Below are 16991 nucleotides of genomic sequence, written 5' to 3' on the forward strand. Positions count from 1 at the left end.
GCAATGTGGTGCGGATCGCATTCAATGTCTGTGATCGCACAAGTGTAAACCTGGCCTAATTTCACTTTACGCTTGTCCTCACATTGCATAGTTTTGGTAAATCTAAAGAAGATTGTACAATCAGATTGTATCGTGTATGGCCAGTTTATGGGCACGGTAACATGAATTTTTCCGTGTGTTCCTGCCCATTTATTTCAATGGGCTGCCAAATGCACGGGAACGTGCAAAAAGTAGGGCAGGCGGGACTTTAAAAGAAAATTCACACCTGCGAATGTGCCCGCTTTTTGATTAGATGTGAGTACCCCAGTGGGGGTTCCTGCGATTAGCTGCGGGAGGATACTGTCCCCAGCAGCTGATCACACCCACTGGTGTGTAAAGTCGTTCGTGCGGTGATCACATGCGACCGATCGGACCTGGACACAGACTGCCTTGCCTTCAATAGGGATGAGGATGCAGATAATTGTGGGAACCATTCTCACATCTAATCAGGTGTGATATGATACCATATTAGTGAAAGTATCATTGAGGAAGTGCAGAGGTAAAGGTCCAACCCATTCACAAAGGTTGCAGGTGTGTCCTGTGTGTGTCCTGGGGAGGTTTGCTTTGGAAGCTTATTGCTGGGATACAGAGATCCCCTTGTGAGTGTGTGTACTGCTCGCCTCCCCGTATCCTAGCAACCCATGGTTTATGTACACACAACATGACCGTTCATTCACTCTTCTATCAGAAATAATCATTAATAAATCTACAAGTAACATCCAGAAGATTGGACCCACTGTGACACTGACTGCTAACAGGTCAGATGTTCCAAAGAATTGATCTTTACTGACTTGTAACCAGCAGGAGTGATCAGATTACAAAGGTTGCCATGACACCAGGAGAATGCTAACCAGGCAGGACAACAAGTGAATACAAACATCTGACAACAGACAGCAACAGACTGAGCCAGAGAGGAGCAGTGATCACCTACCATACCAGGTAGGAGCCATCAGCAAGGTATGTCTTCTCATCTGTTCACTGCAAACTCTTCCTTTTATGATGATTGTACATGCTTCAATAAATCATTCATGTATTTTCCCATAGGAATAATCCATCTATAGTCAACAACCCACTCAATCCATATACCACACACAGGAAAGTGGATTTTGCTCAATATTTAAAGTCCCATCCTAATTTACAATGTGTAAACCACTTCTCTGTTAATGCCATGTAATCTCATAATCTGATCAATCGAAACATGATCATGTTCATGAACAAAGTATCTGAGTGCTGCCGATTGATGCAAAACAATCAATATTTTTCTGCCCTGGCTGATCAACTCAATTCAATCAAGTCTAATGGTGGCCATACACGCTTCAAGTTTATTGTTGTGTGATTTCATCGAAAACGATCAAATCTGCAAACAATCACTACATTCACATAGCAGTTTAGCCACTGATAGTTTGCTGCCTCTGGATGCAAACAACCTTCTGTGATGTTCTGTGGCTGCATACAGACTGGCTATTTAACCGAGGCCAGGTTGTGTGCGGCCAAAATTCCGCAAAGACACAGTGGCTGCATCCAGGCTTGGTCGGAAAGCTTTATTTGCATTCAGAAGAGCGGTTACATGCCAACAGTGAGCGTGCCAGTCATTGATTTGTCCAAATCATACAGCCCCTGCTGTGTGCAAGGAACGTTGACAACTGCCGACAAGAATCTGCAGATAAAATTGCAGTCTGAATGTAGCCTATTGCCAGCCTTAGATGGAATGTAATTCAGCTAGTTCACCGTCTGAATATTTATCCATGTATGGGCAGTAAAGATGAGCTTCGGCATGTTCGCACAGCCCACGTGCACAGCCCTCCAGGAAGTCGGCACTGTGCTAATCACAGGCAGTGAGACATTGTCCCAATGTGTGGCTGCAGAAATCAGGGAATGTCTCACTGCCTGTGATTAGCGCAGTGTCGACTTCCTGGCGGGCTCTGCACGTGGGCTGTGCGAACATGCCGGAGCTCATCCTTATTGGGCAGGCTGGTTGTACTGAGGTTGATCTATTGATTGATCACAGTACAACCAGCTTGTCAGTTTTTTTTTTTTGTTCAGTCATTGCCAGTGGCTATAGCATCCCTCTGTCAGAATACAATAGCACAGCAGGGGGGATTCTGACTGTGTTGATGGAGGGAATGGAGACATTTTCTTTCTTTGCATAATGTATTGCCTGCCTTAAGCTGGCCATACATGGATGGAGATTTGGCAGGTTCAGCAGGGATCAGACGAATATCGATCAATGTATGGGTGCCCTGGTTGTACAGAAGTCAATCTATTGATCAAACGTGTACAGCCAGCCTGTCTCGAGTGATTAGTGTCACTGGCTATAGCTGGCAACACTGATGATTGTATTCCGCTGGCAGGGAAGGCTCCCTGCTGTCATAACACAATAGCACTGCGGGAGGGATTCCCCCATCAACACAATCAGTAACCTGTGGTGGAAGGAAAGAAAAATGCATAAAACGATAGCTTGCCTAAAGCCTAGTATTGTACACACTACTAGGTTTTTTTTTTTTTTTGCTCAACCCAGCAGGTTAAACGGAAAAAAAAACTGACAGCTCAGATCAGGGCTCCTGTACTAACAATCTGATGTTAGTACAGCAATCTCCACTGCTGAATTATTGCATTCTACAGGGGGATGCACCCCCCCCCCCCCAGAACAGCCTTTGGCTGAGAGCGTCGATCAGGAGCCAGTCGACTGCTGGTTTTCCAGCGTGCTCGTCTGACTTACACACGGGCCGAATGTCAACCAGTTTTTATCGAACCAGGCAATGTCGCGCAATTTTCAGCCCGTGTATACTAATCTTTAGACTTGATTCAGATCAGATTCGATCAAACTGAGCCAATCATCCAGGGTAGAATTGACCGTTTTGCATTGATTGGAATCAGTGAGATACTTGTTCATGAATTGGATCATATTTCAATTGAGCAGATTATGAGAATACACGGCAGAAACAGAGATGTGATTGACAATTTCCAATTGCACGTTATGTTTGTATTTTAGGTATCAATCGAACTCCACTTCCCCATGTGTGGCATATCAATCGAATGGGTTGTCAACTATAGATCGATTATTCCTATCAGGTGAGGTCAATCAGAAAAAAAAAAAACAATAATTTGTCGAAATATGTATCGCTACCAAAAATCATTGGAAGGGAAGTTATGGCTATTTAATTGCTTGTGACTTAAATCGTTTTGATTACTTAGCACATCGATCGGATAACAAAATCAAGGTGTGCATGGCCAGCATTCAGGTGACCATACACTTTACAATATGATTGTCCAATCTCTGTCCAATCTTCTTTTAGCTTAAAGTGGTTGTAAACCCTAAGACCCCATACACACACAGATTTTTGTCTTTAGATTTACCAAAACCATATAGTGCAAGGGCCTGCCTGATTGCATACAAATTGAAACTCTTAAGGTTTGACTTCATATTATATGACTTTGGTAAATCTGAAGATAAAAATTTGCAGAAAATCAAATAGTGTGTATGAGGCTTTACATATACCCAGTGAAGGGACTATTCTCAGGTAATACACAGAGATGAAACAAATCCTCCTACATAAGTTGTATTGTCTGCAGTCTTCTCTTCTCTACATTCATTCAAAGTCTAGAATTAATAAAGCTTGTCTGAGCTGTCAGAAAAAGGGGACGGAGAGCTAAAATTACACTCTGCAGATCTCAGTGAGTGGAGCTCTGAGAGTTGATTGGAGGAAATAGACCCCCACCTTTCACACAGCACACAAGAACAGAGCTGAGACTAGGGTTGCCACCTTTTCTTAAAGCCAAACCCGAACACTTTAGTGGCCTGGGACACCTTTGGGTGCCCCAAGGAGAGTAGTAATGCGGTGTTGAATAATGTGTCCGGGTTTCAGTCTGCCTGAGCACATGATTCCAAACTTGACTCTGTCCGGGTGAATTATGAACAGGTGGCAACCCTAGCTGAGACTGTCAATCTACTGGAGGTCCCTCCCCTGTCACATTTTTTTCTCTTGGTGTCAGGAAAACTCATCAGAAATGATTTATGCAGATAGCAGAGCAATGAACAGAAATAACACTTAGTGCTCTTAATGGAAACAAGTACACACTATAGAGCAGGGGTATTACATTAAAACTCACAGGGTTCCAGTCAGTAAAATGTTCTTCCAGCAGAGGACAAAATCACGTTTGATTCTTAAAGTGGTGTTCCGGCCAAAATGATACTTTTTAAATAAAAATACCCATATAATACACAAGCTTAATGTATTCTAGTAAAGTTAGTCTGTAAACTAAGATCTGTTTTGTTCGTTTATAGCAGCAGTTTGTTATTTTATAAACTTACAGCAGGCCGTGGCCATCTTAAGTGTGGGCATCTGAAGCCAGACTATATTTCTTCCTGGATCTCATCCTTGCAGATCTTGCACATGCTCAGTGCAGCACAAGCAGTGTAATAGGTTTCAGGTCAGGTTTCCATAGCAACAGCAGTGTCAGAGGAAGTTGCCCCCCCTTCCCAGAAGGCATTGCAAACAGGAAATGATGCGATGAGCCACGGCTAGGGAGGAGGAAGTGAAAAATGAATACAGCAGATATACAGTGGGTGCTGAGAAAAAAAAATAAAAAATATCCAATTCGTTTGCAGTGCACAGTTTAGTGAGGGATGCTGAAGAGTTGTAAAAGTGGGTGGAACTCCACTTTAATTATACCTCTGCGCATTGGCAAGCGCAGTGCATTTTTTGCAAGTGCCAAACCACATGGTGCCGCAGCACCATGTGGTTGGTAAGGCGCAATTTAAAAAATGGTCAGGGACTACTTTTTCTGCATTTCTGCAAAGAAGGCAGCCCTTTGAAATGAATGGGCAGCCTACGCAGAATGAAGGACACAACCTAGCCTCAAATCCTTCACCTCACAATCCCGTTATTACATCAGTGTTCTCAGTCCCCTCTGCACATCGCAACCCCCGTCCTGTTTATCACAACCCCCTTTCACATCAAGATCCCCCCTTTATATCACTGTTCCCCACTTCACATCAGTCCCCCGTTACAGCAGTGTCCTCAACTCCCCCTTCACATCACCCCCCCCTTCACAATACAGTCTACAGCCCCCTTCACATTCCTGTACTTGGCCCCCCCTTTATATCGCCATTCCCTTCACAATCCTGTCCTCACCCCCTTTATAACACCCCCCTTCACACTGCAGTCCCTAGACCCCCTTCACATTCCTGTCCTCACCCTCCCTTGATATCATCCCCTCTTTCGGCTTCCCCCCTGTCCTTCATAACAGTGACTTAGCCCTCTTCCCTGTCCTACCTTTCACAGGGCAGGACTGTTGTGGATGGAGGGCCGGAGTTGCACAACTTTTTCTGTTACCAGGTTGTGATTGGTTGCTAGGACTGCCCTGCATCCTAGCAACCAATCTGTTAACATGGGGCAGCTCCTGCCCTCCATCCAGCTCTGTGCTTCCTCCCAATGTCAGCTTTGTTAAGATGATAGCGATAGCAACAGCTGAGGGGAAGAACCAGCTCCTAAATGGTGTTACCGTGGTGGGTCCGGATAGGACTGCGACTTAATCCAGATCTGGACCTTGGTCCACCATTTAGTGGTAGCCATAGGCATGTGCACAGGGTGTGCCGGGTGTGCCCAGGCACACCCTAATCACCCCATGAGCATTAGTATTATCGCTCTGTGTATTAGCAGGAACATGTGAAAGATCTACCTCTTACTGGCTCTGCCATAAGAGAAGTGTCTATGCTCTTCTATTTCACTGTACCGGCAGAGAGATAAATTTGCCGGGGTCATATATATATGTAGATACACACACATGCATGTGTGTTTGAGCTTTAGGGTGCACACCCTAATGCAATAGGCTGCGCACACCTATGGTGGTAGCTGCTATAGAGGGATATGCTTTTGTTCATATTTCATGTCTGAGGTTTACAACCACTTTAACAAAATGAAGTAATATTAGGACAAATATAAACAAACCATTCAGTTTGTGTTCAGTGCACAAACCCTTACATTACACAGGTGATGACAGATCGAAAGGGAATCGTATGATCAGATTTTATACTGTATGGTCAGCTTTAGCAAATAAAGGGTTCAGCTTTCAAGTGAAAAAAAAAAAAAAAAAACCTCTGGGAATTCATATACCAATGTTTTCACCCATTTTTTTTAAGATAACCTTTTGTGAAAGGTGTGTGTGAATGTTGGGTGAAAGCTTTTATAAACAGACCTCCTAGACTTTTGAAACAGGCAAATTTTTCTTCTAGATTTTCTGACCAAATGCCGGCAGGTTTCCAAGCTCCATGTGGCACGGAAAGGTTCCACTATTCCTAAGACTGAGTCATCCCAGGCTCTGGCAAATCTGTTCCAAGCAGCTTCATTGAAAACAATGTTGATGACTGGCTTTCCAATTAATTAGACTATTTAAAGGTCACATACAGAATTATGAGTTATGGTTTTTTTTGGGTATTATTCAGTTCTCAGTCCAAACCCACCTGAGCGAGCCCACCAGGAAGCTGTCTCTGGCCTGGGCCAATCATAAGCGACCGGGGCCTTCAGCCCTTCTTGTATACATGCGGCTGCAGATGATTGGTCCAGGTCAGTGACAACCACCTGGCAGGCTGGCTCAGTTGGGTTTGGATTGGATACAAACGCACTCAAGCTCATCCCTAGTTTTATACGGTTCATCAGTTATAATGGTGCCTACGCATTTTAGGCTGATGTTAGACGGCTGACTGTGCCAATAGCAATCCCGCTACTGACGATTTCAATTGCCCGTGGTGGGATCGTTAGGAGGCTGTCTGTTTGTGCCTATGGAATTGCTCACTTTGTAACTGAGGCAGTGAGGTGTTACTCCCATCGCTAGCGATTGAAATTCAGCAGCATTCAGGTGAGTAACAGAGTGACGATTAGCTGGTTACAGAGGGAGCCATTCTATTGGGACAGACCATCTCTTAAGAGAGAGGAAGGATCCCTGGTGCCGCACATCCACGGTGTCCTGTGATGGTTATGGGAGAGACAACCTCACCCTGGGCTTCTGCCAAACCACGCCCCCAACGCATTTCACTACGCCCCTTGGAGCTTAGTCCTGGGAATTAGAGATCCTGCTGCTGGGCGATTGTCTCAAGTGACCTAATCATCTGTGTCACCAGCCTAATGGTGGCCATACATGTAATGATCTTTTTAAACTATTTTTCACAGAATCAAAAAATATGTTTAGATCTATGAACTATCATGAAGATACATACTTTTATTATTTTGATCAGCCTGCATGGAAAATCCAATACAGTAATACCTCGGATTGCGAATAACGCGGTTATTGAGCATTTCACAATACAAGCTTTTTTAAAAACCCTGACTCAGTTTGCGAGTGCTGTTTAGCAAAACGAGCAGGATTCAAGCCTCTGCGGTCTGCAGTACTGCATTTGGCCAGAGGTGTGCGGGCACCGGTGACACTCAGAGCTGATCAGATGCACTCTGAGCCACTCGGAAACACTCGGTTCCTGAGTGTTTCAGAGCCTCTCTGAACGCAACCACGGGGCTCTGAGCAGTTTCCGGGTGTCTCCGGTGCCCCCCACCTCTGGCCACAATGAGGTACTGCATACAAAAGAAGTCACTGGGGGGCAAATTATCTTTGTTTCCATTGACTTCTATAGGCAAACTCGCTCCAGCTGGTGTCCTGGGTCCTGATTGGATAGATTGATAGCAGCGCAGCCATTGGCTCCTGCTTTTTTTTTAAAGCCCATGGCGTGTGAAACACACTCAAAAAACTTCACCCGGTGCCAAAAAATGTGCACACACATAAAGAGTGAAACACAAAAAAGTGCAACGGGTACACAAGCCCTCTAAAATCAGGGCTTGCCCTGAATCCCCCGGGACGTTAGGCTCCTGACGGGGACAAGGGTACTTACACTTGGTCCATCCGGCCGAAACCAGACAGACCCCTTCCTCTGGAGGGGCTGCCGAAACAGACCCACCCAAGTACTCCCCCGAAGGGAGACCCCATGAGAGAGGGCGAACTAAGCCAAAAGGCCATGTCCACCCCCTCCCAAGACTTTCAGGGCAGGCTCGAGGACCTGCAACCCTACCAGTCACACAGTGGAACAAACAGTGTACAACACAAAAATACAAAAAGTGACGCACAAAGGAAATAAATAAAAAGAAAGTGGGGGAGAAGGAAGTAGAGGAGACTGAAAAGGTGGCCATTGTGCAATACAATGGCCAGGCCCTCCGGCCAGGAATAAAAAATTCCTCTGGTCCCAGCCAAAAGGCCCGGCCCGACAGGAGGGACAAAAAAAGCGGGTGTCACACCTATATCCACGCTTTCTACAGACACAACATTTTATTTAGGGGGCTCATTAGATAGGGGTACCAGGGAGGACATAAGGAAAATGCCTCCCATGCAGCCGGCTTACTGCATTTGGATTGGAAAGTTGGGCCACAGCACCATCTGGAAACAAAAGGGCTCTGATGATCTCTTCCTGGAATTTAAGGAAGGATCCAGTTCATCCTGAAGCTCTGTATAGCACATAAGCATTCAGCAGAGCCAACTAAAATAAGTATACAGACGATTTTTTTGTACCAGCGTCTGGCCTTACGGGCAATTAGGTGTGGCGCCAACAACTGGTCGGTGAGGTCCACCCCTCCCATATTAAGGTTATATTCGTGGACACAGAGGGTTTTCTCCACAACACCAGTTGCCGCAGGAATTTGGACTGTCGTGTATGCGTGAAGGGAGGACAGAACGAAAACATTCTTGTTATCCCTTATAACTTTACAGCGAGCAAGTTATTACACTGCAAGCGGGCTCTGTCCCCCAGCCTAAGATGGGAATCTACAAGCCGCTGTGGAAAGCCCCGGCGATTAGGTCGCACGGTGCCACATGCGCCAATTTGTTGCTCAAACAAGTGACTAAAAAGTGGCACGCTTGTGTAATAATTGTCCACATACAAGTGGTACCCCTTTCCGAATAAGGGTGACACCAAGTGCCACACAATCTTACCAGCGCTCCCTGTGTAATCTGGGCAGTTCTCCGGCTCTACGTAACTATCTCTTCCCTCGTAAACCATAAAACTACATGTATAGCCTGTGGCCCTGTCACAGAGCTTATACATCTTGACCCCATATCTGGCACGCTTGCTGGGAAAATACTGTTTGAAAAACAAGCGGCCAGAAAACCTTATCAGGGACTCATCAACGTAGACAACTTGATGGGGAGTAAACAAGGCTGCAAAACGTTGGTTGAAGTGGTTTACGAGGAGCCAAATTTTGTAGAGCCAATAAAATTCAGGGTCACCCCGAGGACGACAGAGTTCATTGTCGTTGAAGTGCATGAACTGCAACATCTGCTCGTATCGTGCCCTGGCCATGGAAGCAGAGAACACGGGCGTATGGTGAATTGGGTCAGTAGACCAATATGACCGCAACTCACTCTTTTTACTTACGCCCACGAGGAGGGATAGGCCCAGAAAGGTCTTAAATTCGCAAACCGTAATTGGTTTCCAATCTCTGGCAAGGGTCAAATGGGGATTAGCGGCGATGAATTGACCAGCATACAGATTGCTTTGGTCCGCAATAGATCTATAGCGATCTTCGGTGAAAAACAGCGAATTAAAATCAAGTGATGTAAAATCAACAGTTTCCACCTGAATTCCGGGTTGGCCAGTGAATGGGGGAAGTATGGTTGCTGCAGAAGTGGTGGGTTCCCAATTAGGATTGGCGAATGCAGCAGGAAGAGCACTATGGGCTTGACGGGCCTGTATTTGTCTTTTTATTGGTGGCTGCGGGACTCTACTCGTGCTAGCCACCTCGCCACGTCACCACGTGATACTGCAGTGCTGGATGTACGACCAGGGTGTACTAGGCTGCTGGTGCTTGCCAGGTCACCAGACGGATGATCGGCGCTAGTACTGGCTCTCTGCTCCATACGAGAGCCCTGCGGTTCTTGCACCTCAAGGACAGCAGAAGAACAGGGTCTGGTACGCCTGACCTTGGCAGGGACCACAACTCCGTCATCAGAGCTATCTGTCAGGGTGCCGCTGCTGTCTACAGGTTCGTATTCTGAGCCTGAATCTGACAGATGAGCAGCTTCCTCTTCACTACCTGTCATGCTCTGAAACATGTAGGCCTCTTCACTACTGTACCTTTTGATTTGACATTTTGGTCTCTAAATTTACTGGTACACTAGTGAGACTCATAGGTAAAAAAGCTCCTGAATGTCAGCGACTGATTCAGACACTACAAAAAAAACTGTTAGCGTTCGCAGGGATCAGGCCTGACTCTACGAACGCTGCAGTTATGTGTGTTGTGTTTTGTAAGTGACAGTGATCGATTGATACTGCACTTCGGTGGGCTGGGCGGAGGGGCTAAATGCAGGTGCTAGCAGGTATCTGGGCTGATCCAGCTAACACTGCGTTTTTGGGAACCCTAAACTGCTGGGGACGCTAGTATAGATCTGATCAGATCCGATATTGATCCGTTCAGACACTTTACTACTAAGGGAGTTGTATGGTGTTTGTGTGGGTGTTAACGCTACTGGCACTAATCTGACGCTGCCTGGGGCGACGCAGACCCTGACTGACACTAAAACCTAACTTATATCACCCGCCGGCCGATTAGGGGGTTAAACCTTTATTGGGTAATATACGGCGGGTGCCCTAATGCTATAAAAAGCAAACTAACCAGCGTCACCCGTAACACTAATACGGTGATCACTGGTGACAGAAGGTGAAAGTGTTAACTGGGGGCAATCAGGGGGTTAAAACCTTTATAACTAATTACCTAACTAACTAACTAGCGTCACCAGTGACACAAATATGGCGATCGATTAGTGACACTGGCGACAAGGGGTGAAAGGGTTAACTGGGGGGCAATGAGGGGGGTTTAGGGGGGTAACCTAGACCTAAAGGGGCTAATACTAACTGCCCTAACACTTATTGAAGTCACAAATGACACCAATGCAGTGATCTGTGAAAAATCTGAAAACTGCAATTGGTGACACATTGACAGGGAGTGAAAGGTTTAACTGGGGGGGCGAGGTAATCAGGGGGTGGAAAGTGTACCTATGTGTGCTAATGTCAGCGTACTGTTGGTGCAACTCACGTTTAGATGTCTCCTCTCGCTCACTGGAATTCGAAAAGACTACACGAGGAGAGATGACATCACTTCCTCCTGTCTGTGTTTACACTTACACAGACAGGGGAAGGTTTTCATTAGTTGGGAGCAATCACCAGGGCTAGACCATAAATCATTGGTCTCGCCCTGGAGACTGATCGCTCCTCTAACGAACCCGACCGCCCACGGGGAGGGAGGAACGTACAGGTATGCCCATTTGCTCACCCGTGCCATTCTGCCGACATATATCAGCGTGCAGCGGTCGGGAAGTGGTTAACACCTTGACCCCAATACAAGTAGTGCTGTTTGATGAGCTTCAGAACATGGACACAGGCTGCCTTACCTCAGGCAGGTGCTGGTGTAGGTGGACAGCTCACACTCAGCTCTTCAGGTTTGCTCCCTTCCTTCCCGCATGTTCTGAGCCATGCTGCCTGGAGAACATGGAGGAGGTGGGTGGAGCCAAAATTGACCAGGTGTGAAGGAGGAAGAAGTTCCTCCTCGGTTCTGAATGCTGGAGCCTCGCCTCGACCTCATGATGTGACATCACTGGTTGCTAAACGCCAGGCGAGTCTAGCAACCAGTGCAGTGGGCAGCTGAGAGGCCAGCGTACGGTGCAAAAAAAAGAGTCTAGGGAGTCGGGGCGGCACGACTGCTGCTGAACATAACCGTAAGTTACTGCCACAGCTTCGGCGCCCCCCCTTTGCGACAGCTTCTAGCGATTGGGCGTGGTGCACCCTGGCCACCTGCCCAGGGGGGGGGGGTGGCTCCTACCCCCCCATGAGGACGCCCATGCATTCCATATGGGATTGTGTGGAATAGCAGTTGAATGTAAAGGGAAATGTTTCCTCACGGTTAGATTACATTGTGTCTTATAACTGTGAACTTGACTGTGTGACTGTTTGGTTGGAGTCTGTGGGGAAATTCTGCAATCTATTAGGCACAATCTAAATGTACTCATAGACATAAATACAACAATTTTTCTGCCTGTGGGTTCCAACAGATACCCAGGCTGATATATAAAAAAAAATGTCTGGCAGGAAGTTTAATATTTATTAAACGTCCGGGGGGCGATCTGCGATTTTTAGCAGGACTGCGACATTGCGGCAGACAAATCAGAGCCCAAGTGACACTTTTTGGGGACCAGTTACATTATTACAGTGATCAGTGCTAAAAAAAATGCACTGATAAATGTATAAATGACGCTGGCAGGGAAGGGGTTAACACTAGGGGTCGATCAAGGGGTTAACTGTGTTCCCTGGGTGTGTTCTAACTGGGTGTGGAATGGGCTTGCTGAGACAACACAGAGATCACTGTTCCCAATCACTAGGAACAGCAGATCTCTGAGTTGTCCCCTGTCAGAATGGGGATCCACCTTGTTTACATCATATCTATTACACGACAGGTACGTCATTCTGTGCAATAGAGCTGCCATACCGCAGTATATGTGCGGTGCGCAGTCTTAAAGTGGTTAAAGAGAGGAAAGAGAAACTTACTAGTCTGTCAACTCCCTTTAGGCCACGGATGCATCAAAAGCAGACATAAAACTATGTATGTACAGTACTGTGTGTGTGTGTGTATATATATATATATATATATATATATATATATAAAAAATAATCATATTTTGTCGCTTTGCAACCTGAAATGAAGACAGGCACAGTTTTTGTTTTATCCAGCTGTATTTAATCAGTGCAACTTATAACATCCAAGTGAAAGATATAACATGTCAAATAAAAATGTAAAAAATTCAAAAACCGAATCACTGAGTTGGAAAAAGGATCACCCCCTCCTAAAAATGACTTGTAAACGCAATCAGGTGTAGCTAATCACCTTCTCAATGGCACACAAAGCCACTTGACTTTTAACTGTGATCAGCTGTGCTCATTTTGATTAGTTCAGCATGAAAAGATTTCCTAGAGTATTTCAGTACCTGATCGTGCAACTGGAGCAGACAATCAATTATGGGTGGCAAGGCACTGTCACTAGGATCTCTGGAATAAAGTTGAGGACAGACACAAGTCAGGAGATGGATACAAAAAATGCTTCTTCAATGCCTAGAAGCACAGTGAAGTCTGCTATTAAGAAGTGGAAGGTATTTGGTACAACACAGACCCTCCCTGGATCAGGACATCGCTCCAAATTGGTCAGCTAGTGGTCAAAAGTGGTATTTTTCCATTTTAAATAAACAAAAACGTTCAACCAGCACAGGAAATAAAATTCATTTTTTTTCCCCACAGTTTGAGTGTAAATATGGGTGAATATCACTGGTTGAATTGCGATGCTTTTTTTTTTAAATAGAAGTACAAAATTAAGGCTCTATTCACACCATGACATTCTGTTTTGAGGGCAGAATCACAGAGATTCTGCCCGTGATTCAGAAACGCAGCAAATCGTGGCCCGCCCTTGCGATCCCTAGTACTTTGTATGGCACTAAATCGCTGCGCGATTCTGCCACAATTGTCTCCTGACTAATCATGGTAAACACATAGACACATCGGGGCCTGTATCATGTATATTTTTTTTATATAGATGCTTTTTTACTATCTGCTGTCAATGTCTTTGTATTGTATGTATTTATATTGAATAAAATTGATTATATTGTTATTTTGATTATGATTTCTCAGGTTTGTTGGGCCTCTAAAGTCTGCTCAGGGGGTCCTTGTTGAACCCTCTTCTCTTTTCTTATGACATACAATTTATACGGATGTGGCCATAGGAGTGTCCTTTTTTTCTATTTTTTTGTAATCACGGTAAAATCATGCATACAGAGTCGCGGGACACCCGGTGCACAAAAAAATGTTATTGTACTCCTTTTGGGCGTTAAGCGTGCCGCAATTCTGTACGTGCGATTTTACCACGATTCATCAGGGACAATCGCGCTGCGATTTGGTGGCATTCAAAGTAACAGGGATCGCAAGGACGTCCGGCGATTTGCGGTGTTTCCGAATAGTGGGCAGAATCACTGCGATTCTGCCCACAAAACAGAACGCTATGGTGTGAATAGAGCCTTAAGTATGAATACAAATGCCTCTTCATTTAGACAATATGGGGAAATTTACTAAAACTGGTGCACACAGAATCTGGTACAGTTGTGCATAGCAACCAATCAGCTTCTAACGTCAGCTTCTTCAATTTGACAATATGCCTTTGTTCACACCAATGCGATTTGTCAGATCAAAATCGCAAGACAAGTTGCACCCTATTTTCGGCAACAGAACTGTTCAAATCTTCAAAGACTTTGAAAAAGGTTCCTGCACTACTTTTCTGTGATTTCATGGTGATTTGTATTGACATCTATTAAATGAAGTTGCAAGCTGCAATGATAGCACAGATCCAAATCGCACTGATCTACGGCTATGAAATCACGCTGAAGTAGCACGATTTCAAAGGTGCACTGTTGGGGACCAGGGCTAAAACCTAGAAGCTGATTGGTTACTATGCACAGTTGCATTAGATTCTGTGTGCACCAGTTTTAGTAAATCTCCACTTTTTTGTTTATCATGAGGTCCTTTCAAACAAGTGTTCCAACCATCAGCAATGATATTTGCAGTTTGCTTGGTCATATGGGGCTTAGGAATCAAACTGTATGGAATTTTCCCTTGCATGTGATGCCTGGGGTTTAAAGTCATCTAGTAGAAACTGGATCTTAACAATTTGTATTTTACAACAGGTCTATTACATATGGATGAAGGCAACAGAACTGATATGGAGGGGGAAGAACATCTTCCTCCCACTATAGAAGAGGAAACTGAGGTTGACTCTCCCAATGCTGCATCAAAGGGAGAAGCAGAGCAACAGCTAAACCCACCTTTGGTATCCATTAACAGCAAAGGTAAACTTTAACTCCTATTCATATTCTATGCCACAATCAAAAGTGTAACAACAAGATTGCCACATCTTCAAACCCACATCTAGTCCTCCGAAGACCTTTTGTGCCAGTGTTCACAATTTCCTGCACAACAAATACTTCCATTTACATATGGTGGCTTTTAAAGAATACAGATATATTTGGGGCTGATATATAGAAAATATATGTATTTATTTATATTTTTTGTTCCTGAGCTGCTTTATCTCTCCACACAAGTCCTTGTGTATAAAAGGAACTCAAAGCAGCTTGCTGCAAACCAGACCAAAAGGTAGTGGTGGAGGTATGATCCACCAAATGATCCACTGATCTTCACAGGCTAACAAAATTTGGACAAAGTCCAAATGACCTGTATTTGGTGGATCACCTCGAAGATGGGGACCTTTCAGGAGAGGAGTTTCCCCCGAGTTGGAGAATCCAAGTGAAATAGGTCAAGAAGACCTCCAAAAAAATCCTTAGGTGTTCAAAGTCTTTACTGTTCAACTGGTTACGGTAAGCAGGGCAAAAGGCATCCAACGCATTTCAACCCTCCATCAGGGCTGGAGGAAAAGTTTACAATAACACAAACAAAATTGGTGATAAAGCAGAACTGTACTAACAATACACATATATAAAAGAAAAATAAACAAATAAAGAGAAAACAAGTTCTAAGGCCCCATTTACACATCACCTAGCGGGAATGCTAGTGTTTTAAAAAAAACACAATTCACATGTTGAAAAACACGTGCCGCGTATAGGCCAGCTCATTGACTTAATTAGGCTGCCCTACAGGATGTGCATTTGTCATGCCAAAGAAGCTCAAAAAACAAATTATGGCCCTGAGCCAGGCACAATTTTACATACTTATTTTGTCACAAGACAATCACAGCAAAATCGTACTGCATTTGGGGTGCCATTCAGGTTGAATGGCAGCCAAACGCACATCATGCTTTTTGCTGTGATTTGGAATCAAAGCTAGAATCCTGGTTCCAATTCCAAATCATCTATATGTCAACAGGGCCTTAAAAGCAGAAGGTTTTTTTTTTTTTTTTTTTTTTTTTATGCATTAACATAAAAAGCCTTCTGTGTGAAGCAGCCCCTGTAAGGCTTAATGTACATGGGACATGTTTACAACCTCTCCTGAATGATTTAACTTGACAGATGGTAACCTACGTTTAAAATGTCCGTTTTGCCGCGTTTAAATGCCACGTTTAGCCACGTTTAAGTTTTAGAAGCATTCGAAAAAAATATTTTTTTTTCAAAATAGCCAAAAATGAAAAACGCCTGTAAACAAAACACGGCTAAGCGCGAGTTACTGTGTTTAGCATCTGAGACTTCGGCATCTGAACTAATTTTTTTGCCTTCAAAGAAAAGCCTATAAAAGCAACAGCCTAAAAACGACATTAAATGAAGCTGTGTACAGCAGAAACCACAAGATGCACATTATTGCCTATTACTATTAGGACTTGTGTACATTAGCATTGTTTTCCTGCATATCAGCAGGTTTGCATCAGTGGCGGCTGGTGCTTAATATTTTGGGGAGGGCGGCAAACCAATGCCACCCCTGCATGGGATATGGATAGGAAGGCGCAATTTCCCCTCCCACCCCCGAGAGACCGATGAGAAGACGGCGATCAGTACAAACACCCCTTTCTCCTGCCCTGGCATGCTGTGCTCTTTGGTTCAATAGCTGCAGTAGCCACCCTCTCTTCCCCAGCATAGTGGGCTCTCTAGTTCTGCAACTACAATAGCCATCTACTCATGCCCTGGCATGCTGGGTTAGAAGTTCTTCAGCTACAATAGCCTCATGCTTCTTCTCCTATTCTAACATGCTGGGCTCTCCAGTTCTACATTTTCAGTAGTCACTTTCTCCTACCCTGGCATGCTGGGCTCTCTAGTTCAACAATAGCACACACACACACACACACACTTCCCGGGACTCACCACCAGAGGGGTGGAGCAGATGAGCACCACCACAGAGGTGCCGATGAGGACGATGACCATCTGGATCTCAGCCCCGACCCTTT

At 44.9% G+C, this 16991-nt stretch overlaps 1 protein-coding gene across 1 annotated transcript in view; it reads left to right on the plus strand.

The window, feature by feature from the left end:
• The first annotated feature begins 721 nt into the window (after positions 1-721).
• The window catches only part of LOC141144794 (dynein axonemal heavy chain 5-like), a 454887-nt gene continuing 438617 nt past the window's right edge, over positions 722-16991 (plus strand). The window contains exons 1-2 of the mRNA XM_073630823.1: positions 722-996; positions 14791-14952. Coding sequence (XP_073486924.1) covers positions 14802-14952 — 151 coding nt within the window. The 5' untranslated portion in view covers positions 722-996; positions 14791-14801. The remainder of the gene's footprint in view (positions 997-14790; positions 14953-16991) is intronic.

Source organism: Aquarana catesbeiana, linkage group LG05 (genome assembly GCF_042186555.1).
Source record: "Aquarana catesbeiana isolate 2022-GZ linkage group LG05, ASM4218655v1, whole genome shotgun sequence".
NCBI lineage: Eukaryota > Metazoa > Chordata > Amphibia > Anura > Ranidae > Aquarana > Aquarana catesbeiana.